Source organism: Capricornis sumatraensis, chromosome 4, assembly GCF_032405125.1.
Source record: "Capricornis sumatraensis isolate serow.1 chromosome 4, serow.2, whole genome shotgun sequence".
In the NCBI taxonomy this organism is placed as follows: Eukaryota; Metazoa; Chordata; class Mammalia; order Artiodactyla; family Bovidae; genus Capricornis; species Capricornis sumatraensis.
In genome coordinates, this window is record NC_091072.1 from 104,736,305 (window position 1) to 104,763,174 (window position 26,870).

General features: G+C 36.8%; 1 protein-coding gene across 2 annotated transcripts in view; it reads left to right on the forward strand.

Moving 5' to 3' along the window:
* CFAP54 (cilia and flagella associated protein 54) overlaps nt 1-26,870 on the forward strand; it is a 324,342-nt gene that overhangs the window by 105,980 nt on the left and 191,492 nt on the right. For both annotated transcript variants that reach the window (XM_068971780.1, XM_068971781.1), the window contains exons 27-34: nt 5,717-5,845; nt 7,474-7,588; nt 9,468-9,557; nt 11,702-11,828; nt 17,606-17,717; nt 18,074-18,174; nt 23,740-23,970; nt 26,599-26,741. In XM_068971780.1, the coding sequence (XP_068827881.1) occupies nt 5,717-5,845; nt 7,474-7,588; nt 9,468-9,557; nt 11,702-11,828; nt 17,606-17,717; nt 18,074-18,174; nt 23,740-23,970; nt 26,599-26,741 (1,048 nt within the window). The remainder of the gene's footprint in view (nt 1-5,716; nt 5,846-7,473; nt 7,589-9,467; nt 9,558-11,701; nt 11,829-17,605; nt 17,718-18,073; nt 18,175-23,739; nt 23,971-26,598; nt 26,742-26,870) is intronic.

The window sequence follows — 26,870 nt, forward strand, 5'->3', positions numbered from 1 at the left end:
TAAACAGAAATGAAGGAGGCGTGACAGTTTTCATATCTGAAAAAGCAGAATTCAGGGTCCAAAACATTAAATGGATAAAGAGAGACATTATGTCCATCCAGTCTGTTCTGTTGATCGCCCTTTTCTGTTTCTGGATGGCCTCTGGCACTTTCCAGTCATAAGGCAGTCTCATTGTCAAGTATTAAAGATCAGGTCTGAATTAAAACAAAACTTCATTTTTTATAACAGCAAATTAAACGAGAAAAACAGGTTATATGAAAACGCTACAAAGGCACTGGATAAACCTTAGCAGCCTTTCCTAATAACATTTCTAAGTAGGTTAGGCATAGAAGGAAGTTATTGCATAATGATAAAGACATTTGCCAAAAATTTTTAGCAAATATCATGCTAAATGGCAAGTTTCTGAAGTCATTTCTTTAAAACCAGGCACAGGAGATATTGACTCTTAATACTGTGATTCATTATTTGTAGAGATTCTGTCTCATGCCACAGATAAGGGCATGAAATAATTTTGTAATATTAGAAAAGCAAAATTTGTCTGAAATTGTAAGGTCTCAAAAAACACATGAGAATCTAGCAAAAGATTACTAAAATTAAAAAGAGAATTTATCAAGTTACATAAGATACAAACTTGTTTTTATTTTTAATATGAACAGTAGCCAGGACAGGGGAAAATATACCACTTGTAATGATATACAGTATTTTAAACTTAACGAAATGTTGAAGAACCTAAATAAAAGAAGTGTGAAATCTTACTGAAAGACATAAAATAAGATCTGCACATATGGCAGGCCACACCAAGTTCTTGAATAAGAAGACTTACTGTAATAGTAAAATAAATGTTTCCTAAAATAATATTTACATGCAGTGCAGCTTTAATCAGAATCCCGATGTTTCTTTGAAACTGATTAGAATTATTTAGAAGTTCTCAGTAGGTATTAAAATTTACCAAAAGTTCACTCCAGTGAAAAATGGTCTTAACAGAGTAATGGGCAAATAGATCAGTGGAATAGAATAGAGATTCTAGGAAAAACTGGCCCTGGGTCTACAGGAAGGACTTAATAAAAGACAAAGGTGGCATTTAGGTTCATTGAGAAAATGATAATTTATTAATAAAAGGTGCCGATATTACTGACTGTTCATTTGAGAATAAACAAAGCCAGAGTCCTTTCTCATACCATAACAAAATGAAGTCCCAATGGATTTGAGGATATTTGGTTGTCCTTGAAATCATGGGAGACCTTCTACAACAGGGCACAAAATTCAGAAGGTACCAGAAAAAGTAGATAAATAGATTACATGATAAGTAAAAAATAATTGTTTATGGCAAGATACTATAAATAAGCTTCAAGGCAAGTATTTTTTGAAAATACAACAGATTCAGGGTTATTAACATTGATTGCCTCAGATAGTAATCAATATGAAAATAGGAAATAATGTCACAGTTTGGGAAAAGAAGAATCAGACTGATTTTTAATTATGGAGGATATGATTAAATATTTTGATCAGCTTAAAAAGTGGAACAGTGAACCAGTACTAGATGATGAACGGCCATCTAATGAGGTCAGAGAGGAGCCATCGAAGGGTTTCAAACCTGGGAATGCTGTAATGAAATTTGCATTTAGAAAAAAGAAATTATTCTGGTTGTGCAACAGCTAATCATTAGAGGAGAATAAGACCTGAGACAGGAAATGAGTTAGAGGGCAAGAGATGATAAATGAAGCTAGTGTGGAAAACTGGGAGATAGAATTGAAAATGTTTCAAGAGTTGTTTATCAGATGGAATTGAATAGAGGGGGATTGCGGAGGGAGAGGGAAGAGTCCCCAATAACCCAGATGTCTGGACAGTTGGTTGAATGCAGTTTGTTGAACCCTGAGTAAGAAAGGGGGAAAAGATAATAGGTTTTGAATGTATTGAATTTTGGGGCATACAAGATATTCACAGAGGTGAGAATTATATAATAAATTCTCCAAGCCAGGCTTCAACAGTACATGAATCATGAACTTCCAGATATTCAAGTTGGATTTAGAAAAGGCAGAGGAACCAGAGATCAAATTGCCAACATCCGTTGGATCATAAAAGCAAGAGATCTACTTCTGCTTTATTGACTACACTAGAGCCTTTGACTGTGTGGATCACAACAAACTGTGGGAAATTCTTAAAGATATGGTAAAACCAGACCACCTTACCTGCCTCCTGAGAAATCTATATGTAGGTCAAAAAGGACCTACATATAAGACTGGACGTAGAACAACTGACTGGTTCCAAATCAGGAAAGGAGTACATCAAATCTGTATATTTTCACCCTGCTTATTTAACTTATATACAGAGTACATCATGAGAAATTTTGGATTGGATGAAGCACAAGTTGAAATCAAGACTGCTGGGAGAAATATCAATAACCTCAGATATGCAGATGACACCACTCTTATGGCAGAAAGTGAAGAGGAACTAAAGAGCCTCTTGAAAGTGAGAGAGGAGAGTGAAAAAACTGGCTTAAAACTCAACATTCAAAAAACTAATATGGCATCTGGTTCCATCACTTCATGGCAAATAGATAGGGAAACAATGAAAACAGTGAAAGACTTTATTTTGGGGGGCTCCAAAATCACTCCAGATGGTGACTGCTGCCATGAAATTAGAAGACACTCCTTGGAAGAAAAGCTCTGACAAACCTAGACATTATATTAAAAAGCAGAGACATGACTTTGCCGACAAAGGTCCGTCTAGTCAAATCTGTGGTTTTTCCAGTAGTCATATATGGATGTGGGAGTTGGACCATAAAGAAAGCTGAGCACCAAAGAATTGATGTTTTTGAACTGTGGTATTGGAGAAGACTCTTGAGAATCCCTTGGACTGAAAGGAGATCCAACTAGTCCATCCTAGAAGAAATCAGTCCTGAATATTCATTGGAAGGACTGATGCTGAAGCTGAAACTCCAATACTTTGGCCATCTGATGCAAAGAGCTGACTTATTGGAAAAGACCCTGGGCAAGACTGAAGGCAGGAGTAAAAGGGGACAACAGAGGATGAAATTGTTGGATGGCATCACTTACTTGATGGACATGAGTTTGAGCAAGCTCCCAGAGTTCCTGCTAATGGCCTGGCATGCTGCAGTACACGGGGTCACAAAGAGTCAGACACAAATGAGTGACTGAACTGACTGATATATTGTCTTGGCCCAGAGTTTGAGTTTCCTGGAAGAACATTTGAAGCCCAAATGAACTTTTTGGCCAACCAATATTAATGTCAGAATTTTGATACTAGAGCTGATTTTTTCACAAACTGATAGACTGGGAGAATCATCATTTCATAAGTTTCTTCCAGCCTGATGAATAGACCAAGAAACCTGACTACTCAATCCCAGATATGAAGTATTCATTTGATGTAAATATATATTTTCTACAGATTTTCTCTTAGGACATGTAAAGCCCAATTAGTCAAATGACCCTGTTTCTTTTCTCTGTTATGTTTTAAAGATTGGTAATCTTTCCAGATGGTTCAGTCTTTCTTCTTTAAGTAGCAGTATTTTTTTTTTCTAAAAGTTATCAGAATTCTAAATAAAGTGCCACTTCTGAGATATGTCATCTTGTGTTTCATTATTTTTGAGTTGTTAAAAAAATTTATTATGCCAAACATCTGGCACATTTTAAAAATTTCTGTTTGTCATTTGGTATGTTAAATAGTACTGGTTTTCTTTTTCTTTTCATTGGAAAACTTCATTCTCATTTAGTATTTTCCACTGGCATATTAAAACAAGGGGAAAAGATTGCACAGTTGTCTGTAAACCAAATAGGTTGGAAAGCAAAGGTGAATGAGGTGCAAATGTTAGCTCATTTCTGTTTTCTAATAACAAAACTCATTCTCTCTCATATCAATTTTACGATGAGTTGGTCTGTTTTACTTGGTATTCAAGGCACTACTTGGCCTAAACCCCTACTGCCTTTGTAAAGTTTGTTTCACCATTTTCCTTCCCACATTCTGTCCCATAGTCAGCATTAGTTGAACACCGCTGCCCTGGTCTTACAGAAATAGTTCCCGTTACTAGTGCTTGCATTAGGTAGGTCTTATCAGATATAAGCAGCCACTCACTGCTTTTCAGCCATTTATATATCCTTCACTTCCTGGGAAGTCACAGTTGTTACCTATCTTAAATTGTTATTTTTTAGTTGCTAGGTTGTGTCCGACTCTTTTGTGAACCCATGGACTGCAGTCCACCAGGGTCTTCTGTCCATGGGATTTCCCAGGCAAGAATACTGGAGTGGGCTGCCATTTCCTTCTCCAGGGGATCTTACTGACCCAGGGATTGAACCCATGTCTCCTGCTTGTCAGGAAGTTTCTTTACCACTGACCACCAGTGGTAAAGAATCCAGTTATCTTAAATACTAACCTATTTAACCTAACAGAATACATCTACAGATAAGTTCATACAGACTTATTTATACCTTAAGAGAGTTTCCCTGGGGATTCATGGTGAATGTGTCCCCTTGTGTGATCTTGTGCTAGAGCAGGGTCTATGCAAATCAGATTGTAGGCCAGGGAAGCTTTCCTGGGTTAATGTTAGAGCCCAGGTTTTAATGACCAGGTAAAGCTGTATAAATAAGGAAAAGCTGTTCTGGGAAAAACCTCCACTGTAGGAAGGCATGAAGTCCTGACACCATGGTGAGTATCAGGATTGATACTTGATTCAATATTTTGTAAGCTGAGAGTACAACACAAGGAGATGAATACTGGAAGATGGCACTGGAGAGGGAGGTAAGGACCAGGCCAGAGGAGGCCAGATAACAGTTTGTAACCAGGAATGTGGATGAGACTGGGTGGCAGAGTGGCTCCTTCTCTTCTTCTGAGTAGAATGTGTGCTTCCCAGGGCTCATGGAGAATCTGCCCAAACCAGCTGATCTCCAGCCTAGTTCAACATGAATGTCATGTATATCATTCACTGCTAAAAATGTTCCCAAAGATGTCATGAGGTCAGTAATTGTACCATTTCATAAAGAAGACAACCCAAGACAAGAAGTGGTGGTTACATGGCCTTTAAGAATGATTTTGTTTTAGTGTGGCTCTTTTAAGTGGAAATGTTTTTTAATAGTTAGCTTACAATACCAAAAGATGTATGTCCCAGCTGTGCTGTGCTGTGCTTAGTCGCTCAGTTGTGTCTGACTCTTTGTGACTGCATGGACTGTAGCCCACCAGGCTCCTCTCTCCATGGGGATTCTCCAGGCAAGAATACTGGAGTGGCTTCCCAACCCAGGGATCGAATCCAGGTCTCCCACCTTGCAGGTGAATTCTTTACCATCTGAGCCACCAGGGAAGCCCCAGAGATAACAAGAATTTGTTACTGATGAGATTCCTGATTTTTCATTTGTTTGTTTGTTTTTGATCCTTTATTTAAAATACTGAAATCATACAGTTTGAATTCTAGAGAAATATACTTACATAGCAAAAACAGGGGCATTACATCCAAAACACGAAACTTACAAATATAACAAGAATGTGTTACTGATGAGATTCCTGATTTTTCATTTGTTTGTTTGTTTTTGGTCCTTTATTTAAAATACTGAAATCATACAGTTTGAATTCTAGAGAAGTATGCTTACATAGCAAAAACAGGGGCATTACATCCAAAACATGAAACTTACAAATTTCCGGAAGATGATACATGGCACTTGGAAATAGATGTGAATTTCCAACAGAGATAATTAATATTTTTAATTAGATCCTGCGTTCATGGAAGGAATATGACCTGGCAGTAATGATTATAAATTATGGAAAAAAGGTGTTGGACATCTCATCAGGTTGCAAATCTCTATTTGATACTACAGACCTAGAGGAAATGCAAGAAGAGGTAATTGTTTGTTCTTTGTGTCTCATCTTTAAACATACATTATTTGAATTTTATGAGAGGTCATGTAGTGTTAGTAAATATGTTAGATAATTGATCAGTTTTTAGTTTGTCATATTTACATAAAAGAAGATGAATGTATAGTGAAGAGCTTCTTTTTTCCTTCCTTTTCTTTCAATTTTAATTACTATCCAGAAAATGAAAAGGTCTCTATGCTAGAATATTGAATAGCCCCCTGTTTCTAGTATTGATAATCAGTTAGGTGTTGATAGAGAGCTTCCTATACCCAGTTGGACATTAGACCGAAAGCCCTCAAAGGTCTCTCCTAGACTGAAGATTTTTATTATTTTCGGTGGGTCACTGAATGCAGTGAATATGTCAGAGCTTTTTGCTTTGCCCCAGGTAGATTTACTGAACTTCTTGTGACACCTACATTGTCTTCTTTATGAGGCTTCTAATGTTTGAGATAACTTTTAAGTAAGACCCATGCTGCCTCCAAGCATGGGTCTTACTAGATCTTTATTGCCTTTTCTTGAAACTAGGTGGTTAAATGATTTTGTAGATAGATCAAATTTTGAAACATTGTTTAGTTTATCCAGTTTCTGAGGTATACTGGGAACCGCTTGCAGCCTCTTTTGTGATCAGGATTGCGGTTGAGACTATGACCCCTAAGCCTGATTCAATTGGAGTAGCTCTATCTCTATTATATGTGGAAAAAGCTTAAGAAAAATCCCATGGTTTCCCTGGATGAATATTTTTAGCCATAATACTTTTTTCTGGGTGTGTGTGGGGATTTTAGAGAAAGTTTTGATTAAGCTGAAAGTGACTTGAGGATTTTTTCTTCACCAAGTGTTGTCCACTCTCAGAGTCCATCAGCCAGCCCCTTCATGTCACTGAGGCCTTGACTCGGCCCTGCCCCTTCACATCATGGCAGGACAGGACCCCGTCCCTCTTTCCTTGGAGCCTTTAGTCCAGCAGCAGGTTGTGATACTTCTTTCAGAGTAAGACTGTGGGGATTGAGAATCTAGTATCTAGTTTATAGAAGTCAGGAATAATTGTAAGCATCTGGGGTCCCTCAAAGACAAAAGACCTTGGGAGGTCTATTTTTTCAGAGGGTGGGAAACATGAACCAGTCAGTTCTCAGGCTCAGACAGATGAAAACATGGTGGGGAGCCTGAGTGCAGACCCACCAATTCTTAATCCACTAATTACTGATCATGTTACGTTCAATGAAAGGCAAAGTAGCAAAAGCAATTAGTTTAGTTGTAAGGAAGTTCCCTCTGGGGCAAGAAAAAAAGAAAAGAAAAGGATACATTTCTGAAAGCATTTTCTTTTGAGGATTTTGAGAGCTGTATCAGATGCTCTCAAAAAGCTGTGTGTAGCAGGGAAGGGGCTGCTTAGGGGAGTAGAAGTTACTGGGAAGAAGGGAAAGGGAAGAGAAGAACTATTTTGGTCAACTTCCATAAAACACTTCGTATTGTGTCTGGCATTTAGTTAGACTACAATGGGTTGCTATTAATTAATTATTAGTATATTTAGCCATGTATATTCATAACTTTAAAGAATGTTATTTGAAAATGAGAGTTCTTGAAACGTTGAAATACGTTCTGACATTTAACCAATGTTTCTAGGGTTCTTCCAAGAAGTCTTGCAAGAATAAGAAGCCACAGCAGGTATTAGTACCTGAAAAAATAAATGAACAGCTGGTTTTATTGGAGACACATCTACTCAAACTGACAAAGCAATGTAATCTATTATTTTTCTTTCTGTATACTTCTGTTTAGCATTTTGTTGTTTTTTTTTTAAATAAGAAAATATTTTGTTAAAAGGATTAGAATGAGATTAGCATTTGGTAAGCCCTTTAAGGTTTATGCAGTGGTTTTACATTATGTCCTTAATCCTAACAATACTCTGTTAATAAGGGATTGCTAACCTGATTTTTACAGATGTAGCTCATAAAGATTAAGCGGTTTATTTAGGATTACATAGTTGGCTTGGATTTGAGCTTAAAGCTTCTCATTCTAAAGCAGAGTTTCTCAACCTCGACAATATTGCCAATTTGGGCCAGATAATTCTTTGCTGTGGGGGACTGTCTTAGACATTGTGGATGTAAAACCGCATCTCTGGCCTTTGTCCAGAGATGCATAGCACACCATCCCCTCAGGACTGTCTCCCCTACCCCCACCTCCCAGCAGCCCCAGCTGTGACGCAAGTGTTGGCAAGTGTATTGTAGAAGGGGAACACAACATTGAGAATCACTGTTCTAAAGGCAGAAATGTAACTGAGAAATAAAGGGATAGTGTGAGCGGTGTTAATATATGAGTGATTTGAACCATGTGAAACACTCAAGTGAAGCACTGATTTTAGGTTGTTGTGCTGTATCGTAATTTAGCAATAGACCAAAATGCTGACACGATGATTGGAGTTTTGGAGTTTGCATCTTGGAAATCTGATTAAGAAACTGATGTAATTTCTGGTGATGACAACTGTTCTCACATTTTTAAGAAGCAGGACTTCAGACCTTCTAGAAGAACAAAAGAATACCTAAGTTTCTTTCATTAGAAGGTTGCACTTTTGGCCCCTTGGTTTTTGGGAAGTCACTACCCTTGTAGAATTCTGTGTCCCCATCTCATCTGTCTTACTCTGTGCCTCAGTTATTATTGGTGGTGGTAATGTTTCAGAATTCCCTGACTTGAATCTCTCACTTTATTTAAACACACCCCATATCTCTGTTTCCAACTGAATTTATGAATTGAACCCAATGCTCTATTATTCTCATAACCTATAAACCTAGTTTTGGGAAAGCTGTAATTGTCTGGTTACATATAAAAATTATAATTTCTTAAATTATAGAAAGGGTTCTGGAAGTGTGAATTACTTATTTTCGTATTATCACCCCCTCCACATTTCACTAAGGAGCACAATGTAAAGTTACTAGCTAAACGATAGATTCAGTAACAAAACAATAATAAAAATAACAGTTTTATACAGTCCTCTCTGTGTGCCAAGAACTATTTTAAGTGTTTTATTCATATTAAAACTTATATAGTCTTTATATAACAGCTATATGAAAAAGGTACTATTATTATCTCATTTTAAAGATAAGGAAAGGGAGGCACAGAGAAGGTAAGTAACTTCCCAAGGTCTCATATCTAAGATGTGTCAGACTTAGGGACTTCCCTGGTGGTCCAGTGGTTAACACTCCATGCTTCCAATGCAGGGGGTGGGTTCAATGCCTGGTCAGGGAACTAAGATCCTGCATCCCATATGCTGTACAGCTGGAAAAAAAAAGTATCAGCTGAAAAAAAAAGAATCTGATTTCTGTGTCTGATATTTGTTGATAGACAATAGCTGTTGAGTAATAAAGACTCATGCTTTAGAAATTCTTCCCCTATTTGGTAATAGACTCCTTGGCCTTTAGGGGAAAAATTGAAAGGAAAATAATTGAATTATTGAATCTCTTAAATCTCAAAAATATGTAATTTATATTTTAAGACAAGAATTTGGGACATCTAAAATGTTTCCTTGGGTATTTTCCTATTTTTCACCCTCCACCAAAGGATTTTCATTTTTGGTTATTGATATTAAACAGAACCAACAACTTACTAATTCTTTTTAACCTTAGATATTACAACTGAACTCTCGGGAGCAGAAGATCCCATATTTCTTTACCCTATAGTTTTAAACTGGTCGGTCAAAGGTGCTGTGAAAGAAGGTAGGTTACCTTCGTACATGTGTTGCTTGCTCACCTTACTGCTAAAGATCTTTTATTCCGTGAATTCTGTTGCTGGCAGAAGATTTCAGGTTCTTACCCATTCAGAATAAAGCAGACGCTTGATTGTCAAATAAGGAAAGAGACCAAAATAGGTACCTGAGTTAAAATCTGAAAATGCGGAACCTTTATGTTGACTTATTTTGGCAGTAATTGAGGTTGTGTTGTTATGAAGCTTGCAAAAACTAGGAACTGAAAAATGTGTTAGTGATTTTTAAGCTCAACTGTGAATAAATAGCAGCATTATTGTTTATCTCAGAGTAAAATATAATAAAAATTAAGATGACTAGTTATTCTGGCACTTATCAACAATATATTTACCCCCATCTAGTCGTATGTTTCTTCTGATGTACTCTGCATAGAAGTTAAATAAGCAGGGTGACAATATACAGCCTTGACATACTCCTTTTCCTGTTTGGAACCAGTCTGTTGTTCCATGTCCAGTTCTAACTGTTGCTTCCTGACCTGCATATAGGTTTCTCAAGAGGCAGGTCAGGTGGTCTGGTATTCCCATCTCTTTCAGAATTTTCCACAGTTTATTCTGATCCACACACTCAAAGGCTTTGGCATAGTTGATAAAGCAGAAAGAGATGTTTTTCTGGAACTCTCTTGCTTTTTCCATGATCCAACGGATGTTGGCAATTTGATCTCTGGTTCCTCTGCCTTTTCTAAAATCAGCTTGAACATTTGGGAGTTCACAGTTCATGTACTGCTGAAGCCTGGCTTGGAGAATTTTGAGCATTACTTTACTAGCATGTGAGATGAGTGCAATTGTACAGTAGTCTGAGCATTCTTTGGCATTGCCTTCCTTTGGGATTGGAACGAAAACGGACCTTTTCCAGTCCTGTGGCCACTGCTGAGTTTTCCAAATTTGCTGGAATCAAGATTGCCAGGAGAAATATCAATAACCTCAGACATGCAGGTGACACCACCCTTATGGCAGAAAGTGAAGAGGAACTAAAAAGCCCCTTGATGAAAGTGAAAGTGGAGAGTGAAAAAGTTGGCTTAAAGCTCAACATTCAGAAAAAGAAGATCATGGCGTCTGGTCCCATCACTTCATGGGAAATAGATGGGGAAACAGTGGAAACAGTGTCAGACTTTAGTTTTTTGGGCTCCAAAATCACTGCAGATGGTGACTGCAGCCATGAAATTAAAAGACACTTACTCCTTGGAAGAAAAGTTATGACCAACCTAGATAGCATATTGAAAAGCAGAGACATTACTTGGCCGACTAAGGTCCATCTAGTCAAGGCTATGGTTTTTCCTGTGGTCATGTATGGATGTGAGAATTGGACTGTGAAGAAGGCTGAGCACCGAAGAATTGATGCTTTTGAACTGTGGTGTCGGAGAAGACTCTTGAGCGTCCCTTGGACTGCAAAGAGATCCAACCAGTCCATTCTGAAGGAGATCAGCCCTGGGATTTCTTTGGAGGGGATGATGCTAAAGCTGAAACTCCAGTACTTTGGTCACCTCATGCGAAGAGTTGACTCATTGGAAAAGACTCTGGTGCTGGGAGGGATTGGGGGCAGGAGGAGAAGGGGACAACCGAGGATGAGATGGCTGGATTGCATCACTGACTCGATGGACGTGAATCTGAGTGAACTCCAGGAGTTGGTGATGGACAGGGAGGCCTGGCATGCTGTGATTCATGGGGTCTCAAAAAGTTGGACATGACTGAGCTGAATCGTATGTTAGGGAACTTTTAGGAAATCTGTCAAACACCGAGATATTTGGAAAATAAATGAAAGTTAGACTATAAAGGAATGTTTGATCATAGGAAAACAATAGTCTCACCACATTTACTCCTATACATTTTTTAAAAGTAAGAAATCTAGAAAGAAATTAAGGGACCTCCCTGGCAGTCCAGTGGTTAAGGCTCCATGCTTCCAATGCAGCGACCATGGATTTGATTCTTTGTTGAGGAACTAAGATTCCATATGCTGCATGGCACGCCACCCTGCGCCCCCCAAAAAAAGCAGGTTAATAAACTTGCCTGTTAGAACAAAATGACTAATAGCAATAGTATCCTTTCAATGCCATTAACCAAGTGTATTGGTGATTATACATGAATTTCCTTGTTTTCACAGTTATGAAATTTAAGCAGAGACCTAGATTCCTCGAATTCTTTACACAAGTTATGCAAAAATGTATGCATGATGAAAAATTTCAACCTATGTTGGAGATAACAAATCCTGTCTATGACTTCTTGAAAAGGTACTGTAATATTTGTTTTATTAGCATTAACAACTTTTAAAAATGAGTAAACTTGTTCCTTAAAGATATATGGTGTGAAAATGTGTTAGTCGCTCTGTTGTGTCTGACTCTTTGTGACCCCCTGGACTGTAGCCCACCAAGCTCCTTCATTTATAGAATTCTCCAGGCAAGAGTACTGGAATAGGTTGCCATTTCCTTCTCCCAGGGATCTTCCTGACCCAGGGATGGAACCCGGGTCCATCCTGGGTCCAGGTAGATCCTTTACTATCTGAGCCACCAGGGAAACTCTGAAGATTTATAAGATGGATGAAAAAGAGAGTGGAGTCTATGCAGTTAAAACAGGCATCTAGAAGGTAGTGAGTATCTGTGTCTGGGTAAATAAATAAATACACACAAAAATGTGTGTGCATCTGAACTAAAGAATAATAGAGCATGTTCATATTTTTAGTAGGAAATAAATTATCCCTTTTGCTATTGAGACATGATGGATGATTGAATTTCTAGGCCATTAGCATCTCTCACACAAACTTTGGGGCCCAGTTATTTACTTAATTTTTTCATCCAGTTTAATTGAGATATGATTGACATGCAGCACTGTATAAATTTTAAGGTGGATGACATAATGATTTGGCTTATGTACATCATGAAATGATTACCACAGTGGGTTTGGTGAACATCCATCATCTCATCCAGAAGCGACATTAGAAAAGCGGAAAAAATTTTTTTCTTCCTTGTGGTGAGAATTCTTAAGATTTACCCTCTTAAAAACCTTTATTTGTAACAAGTAGCATGCATGTTAGTTATCTTTATCATGTTGTACATTACATCCCTAGTTGTTCTTTCCCTTGTAACTGGAAGTTTGTGCCTTTGGGCTATCTTCAGTAATTCCCCTTCCCCCTCTCTTTGATGTAGTCCCATTTGTTTCCTTATGCTTTTTTTTTTCTTTAAGGTGTCTACAACTTATTTTAACAAGTTAAAATGATTGCTTACTTTTGCTTTTGTTTCCCTTGCCTGAGGAGACATATCCCCCAAATATATTGCTAAAATTCATGTCAAAGAGCAGCATACTGCCTGTGTTTTCTTCTAGGAGTTTTGCAGTTTCAGGTTCTTCCCTTTAAGTCTTTAATTCATTTTGAGTTTATTTTTGTGTATGGTGTGGTTTTGAAGTCTGGTTTTGGCCATGTACTACTATGCTTTTCTAATTCTCTACAGTAGCAAGCAGTCATTCCTTGGGGCTCTCATATGTATATGTGAATGGAGTTCCTCAAATAGAAGTAGTAAAACTTTAAAGTTAACCCTTTTATTCACTAAGCCCAAATGGCTCTCTCTGCCCCAAAGGAAAACTGTGTTTTGTGCCAACTAGTTATAAGAGATGCCAAATGAATTCAGCTTTTCTTCCAATAGTTGGGTTTTGATTTTAAAACTGGACATAGGTCTAATTTATCTCATTGTAGGAAAAACATCAATAACACAAGATGTACTTTAAAAATGTCAAAGAGGAACATTCTCATAAAAACCTACAGGAAAATATTCTTCCTAAAATAGGCACTTCATTTATTAGAACAAAAGCTTGAAAAACATATGCTTTGTATTTTCAAAAGATGAAAGAGGAAATTACTTTTGTTACATGAAAGCAGGCCATTGTAATGAGAGAGCTGGGCAGAATTAGAAAGCCCCACCAAATTAAATAAACAATAGCCAAAATGAGAACCATGGAAGCTGTAAATAATATTCTTGATACCAAAGAAAATCAGAAGTCACTTTCAGTGTGCAGTAAAATTTGGAAATTTGGAGGGCTGACCATGGAGGTCCAACTGAAGAAGAATAGATAATCTGAAATAGGAAAACAGAGTCAGTGTTTGAGACCAGTGGTACAACAAAAGATGTGAGTTTGGAGACTGAACAGTATAAGTGAGTTCAAGTCAAAGGTAATGATTTCAATATTTAAGGCTGGGCAGATGTTCTAGGATGTTCTTCAAGTCAAGAAATACAGAGGAGGGGCAGAAGTAAGTCCTTGATTTCTACTTTGTTGGTAATATCTATTTTCTTTTTGTATTTGTATGCTTGACATATTTTGCATGAAGAAACTTTTTTTCTACTTCAACAGACAAATATGCAGCAATATTTTCTTCCAATATTTTAGTTTCACAGTTTAGATTTCGTGTTTTAATCCATATGGAATTTATTTTGGTGTAGGGATTTAGATTAAACTTTAGGGTTTTTTCTCTTTAAAATTTTAATTATTTGTCTTGGGAACATTTAAAAGTAATCTCTTTGTTACTTATTTTTAATGCTACCTTTTCACATTGGTGATTCTATTAATAATGCTTATAAATCACAATGAAGATATTTCATGAATTTTTATGTTCTAGATAACAAAAAATAAAAGTATATGGAAATAACTGATGAAAAGAAGGCTAATTTAATAGAAAATAATGCTATTGAGAGTTTAACATGATACTTAAAAAGAGATAAGGACACAGAAAATGTATATAAGTAATAAGATTAATTTAATATATATAGCCAACTGAGACTAAACACCCTTTATATTATAGCACTTATTAAATTTTAGAAAAGTAATTTTTAAACTGCAAAATAAATCTCAATAGATCACCTAGTCTAAAATTTGTAAAGATCACAATCATACATTGCAATTCATACAATAAAACTGAAATAGTACAACAAAATAATGACTGGTATATATAATTGTATATAATTATAATATATAAAAATAAATCTAAAAGTATAGATCATGAAAATCATGCTAGTGAGAAGCCCAATATCAAATGTATTCAAAGCAGTAAAAACAATTTTTTAGCTTTAGAAGCTTCTGTTACTTACTAAAAAAGAAAAAATTAAATTAGCTTTTATTGAACTCAAGAAATTGGTAAAATAACAAAATAAATCTAAGACAGCAGAAAGAAGAAACAGAATAAATTGAAATTAATCAATTATAAAGTGGTTTTAAAATAGTCCAATGGTAACTGTAGGTTTAGTCTTTGAAGATATGAATAAATTAGGTAATTTTCTGGCCAACAAAATAAGAAAAAGTGAAATGTAAGTAATCCAAAGAGAAAATAGTCATAAATTTGGAAGCTGTTAAGTTTTAGAAAACAATATATGTAATTTAACATGAATTAGTTTGAAAATCTAACTTAAAGTGATGATTATCTGGAAATTTTTAATTATATGAATTTATTGAAGCAGTAAAAAATTTGGAGAGGTCAAAAACTTTTTAAGGCAAGTTCTCTCATAGGAACAAATAATTTTGGTTTGCATAAAGCTACTTCAGGGCTTCCCAGGTGGCCCAGTGGCAAAGAATCTACCTGCCAATGCAGGAGACACAGGAGATTGTGGATTTGATCCCTGGGTGGGGAAGATTCCCTGGAGTAGGAAATGGTGACCCACTCCAGTATTCTTGCCTGAAGAATTCCATGATCAGAGGAGCTTGACAGGCTACAGTCTATTGGGTCACAAACAGTAGGACATGACTGAGCACACACACACCTCAGAGTGTAGTTGTAGTTTCGTTGTAAATTTTTACAGCAGGCTCTGCTAACACATGTGTAAAAAGAGAATAAAAAAGTAGGAAATTAGGGGTTGACTTTATTTAGAAATATACCAAATCAAAATAAAAGACTAGCTTATAAATTTAGCTGTAAGAATATAGATTTTGTTCTCAATATATCGTAAGAAGTCTAAATATAATTATTACTAGTGGTCAAAGGAGTCTTTTGTGCTGGAAAGTCGTGTCATGAAGTTCAGCTGCAGCAATTCCTAGCAAATTAGGATTAGAAGAAGATCTTCTGTTAAAATATGCAGTACCACACAGAAACCTATTATTCCTCCTATCTTTTATTAAAAAATATCATTCTGAACATTATTGGCAGTGCCTTAAAGTAAGAAATAGACATTAGGATTAGAATTCATGTGATTATCACATGATAGGTTCCCAAAACGTTTGCCAAATGAATTCCAAGGTGAAGTACTCGGAAAATAGAAGGATTGATATCTGCAAATTATTATTTTTAACTTAACAAGTTAACTAAAAACTATCAGAACAATAGAATTCCATAGGATGGGTAGATGCAAAATCAGTGCTTTGCTGTGTCAACTGGAAAGTATAATGGAAAAATGATTCTGTTGTTTTGAAGTACAGGATTAAGTTTATCAGAAATTGTGAGGGGATTTAGGCTAATATAAAGAAGACCAACATCTTTTCTAAGAGGTATAAAAAATGACTGGAATAAATGGAGAGACATAGTACATTATTTGATGAACAGATGGAATATTGTAAAGATTTCTATTATTCTCAATTTATTGGTTCAATGCAATTCCAATCGTATTAGTTTGTATGGAATGGGCTAGAAGAATGAAATATATTTAAAGAATAAAAAAGGGTGAAAAGAGAGGCTTTTCTCTCAGATAAAGTATAACAGAGTTGTGTTTATGAATTAAGCAGACAGTCATTGGAAATCAATGTTTTGGGTCAGAAGCAGGCATGACGTATGTAACCAAAACAATGAATAAGCCATGAAATCAAAGATCAATAACATTGATTATATGAAAGTTTAGAAATATTATTTTTCATAACACACCATCAACAAAATAGAGAGCAGTCAGAGTGAGGAGAAAGCATTCTATGAAGAGGTGGAGGAGGGGAGGAGTTTACTCAATGGAAGAGCGTACTGCAGAGCATGCAGGAGATTGCTGAGAGGATTGGGAAGAGGGGGCTCCATAACCTCCTCTTCTTCCCAGTTCTTTCTGGAATAACAGCAGCAAAAGCATTCTGGTGGGGTGGGAGAGATAGGAGGTAGAGGAGAGACCAGGCTGGTTGGAAAACAGCAGGCAACTAGGCTAAGAATGTATGTAGCAGAGCACAGAAGAGATTCCCAAGTCTCCCACTGATCAATGGTCCAAGCTTTGTGTTATAGTTCAGGCAGACAAAACATTTGCCAAAATGAATGCCAGCTAGGGTAAAGGGAGAACATTTAATATTGTTGGACGTTGGCATCCATTCTGCATCTGGGCATTCAGCCAACCATGGATCAGAAATATTAAAAAAAAAAAATTCCTGAAAGTTCCGAAAAAGTAAAACTTGAATTTGCCACGCTCCTGTCAACTATGTATATAATATTTATGTTGTATTTACAGTTATTTATACAAAACTGAACTGATACAGACTTTGCATTGCAATTTACATGATTTAAAGAGATGATTTAAACTGTATAGGAGGATGTGTGTAGGTTATATGTAAATAGTATGCCATTTTATATAAAGACTTGAGCCTCCTTGACTTTTGGTATCTGAGAGGGTCCTGGAACTGAGCCCCCGCGGATACCCATGGATGAGTGTAGTAATCTAAAATGCTTAGCTCCTGTTGATGTCCGAAGGTGGTAGTGGCTGGGAGCTTGCACATGATGGAACTAAAGGACTGAAGTCTGTTAGAAGCAAGATATCCTGTTTAGGGTCACTCGGTTTTAAAGGAAAGTGTTCACATTTTTTTTTTAGTTCGATTCTATTCCTTCTACATCATATTGATACTTCAGCTCTCATCACATTTGATGCTATGATTTACATTTTGCTCTTTTGAGAGGCTAGCTATTCCTTGATGGGACTGAGAGTATCACAGTCTCATTTATGCATGGAATGCAACCAATTTTGGAAATGCTTCTAGAATAATTTCAGTGACATTACTCATTAAAAATTTATTACTTTGGGGGTAGTTTTGCAAATTCTTGCATATCCTTTTAACTGACTTTATCTTTTTGTAATAGGAGGAATGAGTCCCTTCTTGGAATAAAAAAACTGAAATACAAGGATACTTTTTCTAAAAAGGTCATCAAACCTGTGAAGAAGTACAGAGCCGCAGTAGTGGAGATTGGAAATGTAAGTTTCATATAAATTTTGAATTTTCAATTAGTGAACTTAAGAGATTCATGTATCTAGAGATGGTTGGCTGCACTATAATTTATTATAATATTATACAGAAGATAATACCAATAAGCATAATCTTATAATTATACAATATATTTTAATTCTTAAGTTATATGGATATTTTTATAATCTTCTTTTATCTATAGTGGTACTTCTGTTACTTCTGATAAATAATTTTAATTGAAGGACATAAAGAAATCACTGTTTTAATGTCAAGAGATAAGCATTAGAATACAAGTAAATTACATTGTACTCAGATTTGTGTTCAGATTTTAATTTGTAACATTTTTGTTATCTCCTGTGTTAAGACTACAGATATGAAGCCAAAAAAAAAAGCTAAAAGAAAGGAAACTCTAAGAGAATTTTTGCATAAAAATCCCTTTATTTCTGAAATGTCGGAGCATGAAAGGTATTTATTGATTAATTAATTAAATGTTCACTTGAGGGTTACGTGTTTTGCACATTATTTTAGGCACCAGGGATACACTGGTAGACACAACAGATAGGATCACTGCCATCAGTGAGCTTACATACTAATAAAAGGAACATAAAATAAATAAACATGCAAATAAGCAAGAAAATTTAGAATTTTGATGTATTTTATAGAATAAATGAGCAGGATGATATACTAGAGAGTGACTGTCCTAGGGTAGAGTGGTGGCTGCAGTAAATTAGATTAAGAGTGGCCAGGATGTCAAACTGGTAAATTACTTCTAACTATTGGCAGATGGTGTTCTTGTTTATAAAACTAAAACTATAATACTTACTGGGCTTCCCTTGTGGCTCAGCTAGTAAAGAATCCATCTGCAATGCAGGAGACCTGGGTTTGATCCCTGGGTTCAGAAGATCCCTTGGAGAAGGGAAAGGCTACCCACTCCAGTATTCTGGCCTGGAGAATTCCATGCCATGGAGTTGCAGAGTGGGACATGACTGAGTGACTTTCACTTTCATAATATGTACTGTGGTGTGTTTAGCTTTTGTTGTTATGAGTATACATTTTTGATTCTTTATATCGTTTACTTTCATTATGTAATGTCTTCCTTTACTTGCTTAGTGCTTTTGATTGTAATGTTCAGCATATAAATATTAATGAAACCACTCTCACTTTCTTTTTGTTTGCATTTGCCTCATAATCTGTTTGATTATTCTTTCATTTTCTTTATCTAAATTATGGTATAATTTAGGGGAATATAGAAAATAATATAAAAAATGAACATGTACTCAATATGCAATGTGCCATATAAAACATTTGGAATGCATTTCTGTCCCCCCTCTATCCCAGTAGTAATACTATCCCAAACCTGGTATTTATCATGCTTATGAGCGGCTTTCTACTTCAATTATATATATGTGTATGCCCCTAAAGAACATGTGGTATTATTTTTTATAATATGTTTTGTCAATATGCTCTTATTCCTCAATATTACGTTTGTGAGATTTTTTCATGTTGATTTTACATAAGTCCAGTCCACATTTCCATTATGTAAACAGTGCTACAAAGGACATGTATACAAGAATGTCCTTTGTATACATGTATACATTCTTGTATACATCTTCACATGCACATTTGAAAGTTTCTGGGGTAAATACATAGGAGTGTAGTTTCCAGGATATGAACATTTTAACATTTCTAGACATTGCTAAAATGCTTTAAAATTGTCATCAGTGGTGTCTCAGGTTTCCAATATTCAGCATCTTCCCTGATACTTACTATTAGTATCAAATTTTCAAATTTTTATGGACCTATGAGCTGTGAATTTTTATTTCTTCGATTATGAATGAGTTTAGGCAGCTTTTCATATTTGTTTAAACCCTAGGGTTTTTCTATTCTCAAGACAGCTTGTTTGGATCCTTTGCTCATTTACAACTTTTGTTTTCCCATTTATTTTTAAAGGTTTGGATACTAATGCTTTTCCCAGATGTCATTCATGCATTTGCATTTTAAAGGTCTTCTTTTTAAAATTAAAACTTGTAATTGTTAATGGGATCAAAGGTATCAGCATTTCCTTTTATTATTTTTGAAATTTTTTCTGAGTAAAATATTTTCTTTTTCAATGTAAATATTTGCTTTTACAATTGAGAATTTTATCCAACTCGAATCAATTTTTGTGAATGGTGAGAGGAAGAGTCTCTCTCCTCTTTTTTTTTAAAGTTTCATTATATCCAGTTGAATAACTCTTAATCGAATAGTCTATTCTTTCATTTTTGTCATTTAGCAAGTTGTCGTATGTATCAAAGTTAGGAAATTGTCTTTGATTTCCTGTTCTCTAAAAATTTTCTTCTGAATTGCGTTGTTTTTCTGAATATTTCTCCACTGAGATTTTTTTTCTCTTTTAATCTGTGCAGTCAAATTACATTAATTTGTAAATGTAAACTATGTGCAGTGTCTTTGTCTCATACCTTTGACTCCAATGGGGTGTCTTCCAAAGCCAACCACTTCTCAGGGAGTTGGGACAAGAGAGTGGAGTAGAAGGACCTGGGGCTCACCTCCTCACTTGAGCACACCAAAATCGCAACTGCAGAACAACCATCAATAAAGAAAACTGGAAACTGCCCCCAAAGATGTCCTATATCCGAAGATACAAAACCAACCAATTCTCTGACTCCAACTGAGAGAACTGAGAGACCCCCATACACCCTTCACCTAGTTTTGTCCTAGTGGTAACACCTTATAGAACTATAGTATAAAAATTCAACTCAGTTCTATCTACCTGGAAACAGCCTTAGTCCCACAAGTTAAAGGACCCTGCCCCACTTGTGGTGCCAGCCACAAATAGGATGGCCAGGCTACACACATTTCTGTTGAGTCTATTCCAACTAGGGGGTTCCTATAACTCCTCTTCCCCTCATTCAGGTCAGTAATTTGCTAGAATGGCTCACAGAATTCAGGAAGATATTTTCCTTATGTTTACTGGTTTATAATGGATGCAGATGATCAGCCAGATGAAGGAGTTCATAAGATGATGTCTGGAAGGGTCCTGAACACAGGAGCTTTTGTCTCTACGGAGTTGGGATGTGTCACTCTCCCGGCACGTGGATGTATTCACCAACCTGGAGGCCCTCTGAACTTCATTGTTAATAGGTTTTTAAAGAATCCTAGTCTGCAGTTACTCTCTCCAGAGACTGGGGGTTGAGACTGAAAGTTCCACTTACTCATCATGTGTTTAATTTTTCTGGTGACCAACCTCTATCCTGAGGCTCTCTAACAGCCCAACCCTGAGTCACCTTACTAGACTCAGGTGTATTCCAAAGGAGTTCATCATGAATAACAAGAGACTCCTGTCACTCAGGAAACTCCCAAGTTTTAGGAGCTCTATACCTGAAATAAAAGACAAAGACCAAATATATATATTTTATTATAGCATTCTAGGTCTGCCCACATACATTCATTTTTTTTACCTACTGATTCAACTTCTTTAAGATGAATAGCCAATTTGAGTCTGTGATATTTTTTTGAGTTCTTTTTTGATGAATTCTATTTTTTAGGAAATTATCCATTTTACAAAATTTTCAAAGTTATTCATAAAATATTATATGTTTTCATGTTATCCTTTGAATCTCTGCTATATCTACAGTTACTGTGTTTCATTCCTAACTTCATTAATTTTTGTCTTCTCTCATATTTTTGTGATTTATCTTGCCAGAGGTTTGTCTATTTTTTCCCCTATTTTTTCAAAGAGCCAAATTTTGTCTTTGTCAGTCCTCTTTATTTTGTTTATCTTCTGTCCCCTTAATTTTTGCTTTTATACTTATTACTTCCCAGTTCCTTTTTTAAAACAGCTTGACTAAGACTTAAGGCAAGAAAAAAATGACTTTTCCTTCTACCCTCCTAAGTTCTCCAGCTGGAGCTTGGTAAAATTAGACTAACAGAAGAGTGATGAACAAGAGGAAAAAATCAGGAGCTTATTAACATTTGCTTATGCATGGGAGAACTCAGTGATGAGTAACTTAAAGGGGTGGTTAGGATTTGGGCTTATAGGGCATCTTAAAAAGGACAATGAATTTACAGTAGAGTGACCGAGGGCAGCAAACTGTGGTAGAAATATGAGAGAAAACTAATGGAGTAAGACTTGTTTGGGCAGGTCCATCTAGGTGCTGTTTTTCCCTCTTTATGGCCCAGGAGAGGAGTTTTATGACATTCTTCATATTTTTCAGAAGTTTCTATTTTCCCTCAGATAAGGGCATCTCCAAGAAGGCATCCTTCTGCATCTATTGATTCTCATTTACCTCCAGCTCAAAATAATCCTAACGCGAAAGCAAGAGCTGTCTCCTTGCACCATCCCACCCTCTCTAGCAGGGACGATGCCTCTCATTCAGTCACTTTCCTTGGCCTCTTGAGGTGACTTAACCATCTCGCATGGAAAGATCCCCTGGAGAAGGAAATAGCAACCCACTCCAGTATTCTTGCCCAGAAAATCCCATGGATGGAGGAGCCTGCTGGGCTACAGTCCATGGGGTCACAAAGAGTCAGACACGACTGAGTGACTTCACTTTCTCAACCATCTCACACAGGAAAAAGATTGACTTTTATTTTGGAAATTATAGTTTTAATTTTTAAGGTTGAGTTATTTAAAACATTTCTGTTTGGAAATCACATATCATTACCAAGACAACCAAGTGAAGTGAAGTGAAGTGAAAGTCGCTCAGTAGTGTCCAACTCTTTGTGACCCCATGGACTGTAGTCCATGGAATTCTCCAGGCCAGAATACTGGAGTGGGTAGCCTTTCCCTTCTCCAGGGAATCTTCCCAACCTAGGGATTGAACCCAGGTCTCCCACGTTGGAGACAGATTCTTTACCAGCTGAGGCTCAAGGAAAGCTCAAGAATACTGGAGTGGGTAGCCTATCCCTTCTCTAGCAGGTCTTCCTGACCCAGGAATCAAACTGGGGTCTCCTGCATTGTAGGCAGATTCTTTACCAACTGAGCTATCAGAGAAGCTAACCAAAGATAACCAAACAACAGCAAAAAGCTCAAAAAACCTTGGATTAAAAGGAAGTCAGTCACCAACAAATATAGAATAACTCCACACTGAATGATAATATCAACACTGCATGTCAAAAATAGTTTCCTTCCTTCCTTTAGAATATCTGTCTTTCCAGTGCGGCAAGGTCTACCTTCCAGATCCTTGCGTCCATCCATCCCTATTTCCCTTCCTTTATTTCTGTGTGTGTGTGTTGACTCAGATTCATACTTGTTATCTACTAAAGTGAGCAAAATTCTTTAACTTACAAACTGAGATCTTTCCCCCCTTTTCAGTGTAAATCAGGTAAGATGAGGCAGCAACATCTTCAACTGTTTTAAAAAAAGATTAAGTATTTTGAAGAAATAAAGTCATGCCATATAAATAATTATGTAACTATGAAATTAGATGGGCTACTTTGAGATTTTGATAGAAATAATTTGAAACAAATTGAATATGTATTGTCCTTAAAATCTGAACTATCAGCCAAAACTTGAGATATTAGTGTCTTTCAGAGAACATTGGGTATGGATGTATGAAGTTATTGCATGTAGAGTTGACTGATGTTTTATTTCCTCTTGTAGTCTAGATAATGATAGGAAAAATTTGGCTCCATTGTTTTTCTTTTCCTTAAGGAAAAGAACAGAGAAATGATTTTCTTGTTTAATATCGAAGTTAGTTGATGAATGTGAACATTACCTTATAATTTGGTTGTCTAATCTCAGTGGCCTTTTGGTGACAGAAAAGAAAAGCTGTTTGGTTTGGGCCTAGGACACAGACAGCAGAGAGAATCGAAGGCAATTTGTAGTGTCCTTGTCCTCAGTGTTTACCCTCATGCCTTCTTCATTGTCCTGGTTCACATTTTTAGCACTAAGGAAATGACAAATAAGCCAGAAACATTTGTATAAGGACAGTCAAGTGATTTCTTGCTGTATTTTGTACAAACAGGAATCATTCTTTGTTATAAAATGTCTAAAAGTTCTTGTAATTGCAAAACTTTCTTTTCCCTCTACAGAAATAAGAGAGCTGATGTTCGAAAAGTAGCACATCGATTCCTGGTGGAAAACTTGAATCCTTTAATATTAAGTTATGTTAAAAAGAAGAGGTTCCATCAAATATTTCTTGAGGAGATGCCCTGGAAAGCTCAGATGAACCTGTATCTGGCAAGCGCACACTTCAACCTGCTTTTAACAAAGCTAGGGGAACGTACAAAGATAAAATTTGGTTCTTCACCGATAATGGTCAGGTATAGTATATTATCAGTGAATACTGCTTTAGTCTCAAAAACATGGATAGTATTTGTATGTTCAGGGCTCCAATGCTGATGATAACTTTAAGAGGTTCACAGAGTGCTTTGATCTTTGCTGATCTTTGGTATATTAAAAAATTTCTTATCTCAGAATCTTTCCTAAACAAGTGCTGGATATAAGTACTTATGAAGTACTAATTTGCATAGATTTGAATGTTATTCAATATAGCTTTCAGGGGAAGGAGAAAGTGAATTTTCCAAGAGAAGTTTAATACTCATTGTATCTCTCCATGCTCAGTCTCTCAGTTGTGTCTGATTCTTTGCTACCCTATGGACTATAGCCTGTCAGGCTCCTCTGTCCATGGAGTTTTCCAGGCCAGAATACTGGAGTGAGTTAACATTTACTTATCCAGGAGACCTTCCCAACCCATGGATCGAACCTGCATCTTCTGTACTTCAGGCAGATGCTTTTACTGCTGAGCCACCAAGGATCCCCCTAACTGTATAGTAACCAAAATATTAGTAGGCCTTAGGTAAATCTCTGTTTCATTAGACCTCCATAAACACAGGTCATACCTTCATATATAATTTACACTTTCTGTCATTAATTCAAAAGATATTTTCCAGTTCTTGTTTATTTTTGGTTAAAGTGTTAGAGGAGATAAAATAGGAGGTAAAAATATAAGATAAATACATAATACAGAATACCATGTAACCAGAGTAACTTTATGTAACCAGAGTTTTTCATTAAAAAAAACTACTCGTTGAAGGAATTTTCTGAAGTCTGGTTATTAGTACTGCATGAGTTCACTGAACAGGGCACAGGCTTGATCCCAGTCGGAGAACTAAGATCCAACAAACTGCATGTGGTGGTGGTTTAGTGGCTAAGTTGTGTCTGACTCTTTGTGATGCCATAGACTATAGCCCACCAGGCTCCTCTGTCCATGGCAAGAATACTGGAGTGGGCACAGAATATTGGAGTGGGTTGCCATTTCCTTCTCCAGGGGATCTTCCCAATCCAAGGATTGAACCTGTGTCTCCTGCTTGACAGGCAGATTCTTTACTGCTGAGCTACCTGGGAAGTCCAGCACAGCCAAAACCAAAACAAAACCCGCATTGAGCACTTATTAGAAACAAGGTACTGAGGTAGGCGTGAGGTGCACTGTGAGATGAACAGGATCTACAAGTTGGAATCTGGTAGAATGGCTCATAAATGTTCACAAATAATAGTCAATAAAGGTAAAAGGTGAAGTGCACATAAAGTCTTTGTACGTGGGAAGGAGGCTTTCTACTGGCTGAGACTACCAGAAGAGGTTTCATGGGAGAAGCTACTTGGCCTGAGTCCTGATGGACAGGCAAGATTTTAAAATGTGCAGGTAGGAAAACAAGCTTTCCAGAAAGATGGAAGAACAAGTCACAGCCCAGGTAGGAAACTCAGGACAGGAGCCCCTAGTGGTTTCACCAGAGTCTGGGGCATCTGAGAAGGAGTGGTCAGAAATGATCAGAAGAGAAGGTCGATACCAGAACATGGACAGTCTTAACTGTCTATAAATCTGAATTTTAATTTATATACCGTGGGAGATTATTAAGGTTTTTTTTTTTAAACAGGGCTATGATAAGACATTTTTCTGATAGCAAAATACTAGATGGATTGGAGGAAGGAGAAGCTGATGATAGGGATATGAATTAAGAGGGTATTTATTTCAGTAATCCAGCTATAAAATATGCAGTTTGAAATCTACAAGGAACTTGAACTCAGTTTCTGTTTCTCCAGAATTTTGGTTAAAATAAAATTCTGGTCTATGTGGACTAGACCAAGTTAGCATTTAGGAAGTACTTAGATTTCTTGGGAGAAGGCAATGGCACCCCACTCCAGTACTCTTGCCTGGAAAATCCCATGGACAGAAGGGCCTAGTGGGCTGCAGTCCATGGGGTCGCTAAGAGTCGGATACGACTGAGTGACTTCACTTTCACTTTTCACTTTCATGCATTGGAGAAGGAAGTGGCAACCCACTCCAGTGTTCTTGCCTGGAGAATCCCAGGGATGGGGGAGCCTGGTGGACTGCCGTCTACGGGATCGCACAGAGTCGGACATGACTGAAGTGACTTAGCAGTAGCAGTAGATTTCTTGACAGAGAAAGCTTTCAGCAAAGTGACCCATTTTTGAGGCTCTGAAAGGGAAAACAGTTCAGATCAGATGGGGTTCCTTGCTATCCTCTGGACACAGAGAACTCTTCTTCTCTGACTGTCCAATCACACATGACCATTCAGGCATCATTACTTGGCAGCATGATAGTTAAACAATAACTGAAAGGCTCAGACGGTAAAGAATCTGCCTACAATGTGGGAGACGCAGGGTTCAATCCCTGGGTTGGGAAGATCCTCTGGAAAAGGAAATGGCAACCCATGCTAGTATTCTTGCCTGGAGAGTTCCATGGACAGAGGAGCCTGGTGGAGTATAGTCCATGGGGTCACAGAGTTGGACACGACTCAGTGACTTTCACTCACTCAAGTTTGTATCAGGGTAACTTGGTGCTAAATCCAATTTCATTAAAACATTTATTTATTTATTTAGTATTTGACAGAATTCAATTTTGCTTCTAATGAGTTTTTTTCCGTTTGCAGTTTCCGATCATGTGACCCTAATATGTTCTCACTGTATAATTCAGGAACAGTATTACCAACAGGAAAAATGACTCTAGAAAACTATAAAGTGATGCTTGATTTCCTTCTTACAGCTAAAAAAAGAAAGGCTCACTTACCATCAGGTAAAATAAATACGTTATATACTATCAAATTGTCTTTAGATATTTTTATTCACAAATGGAACACACAGATACACAAACACATGTTCCCTGACATGCACCCCAACAGACACTGAGTTACATGGATCATTA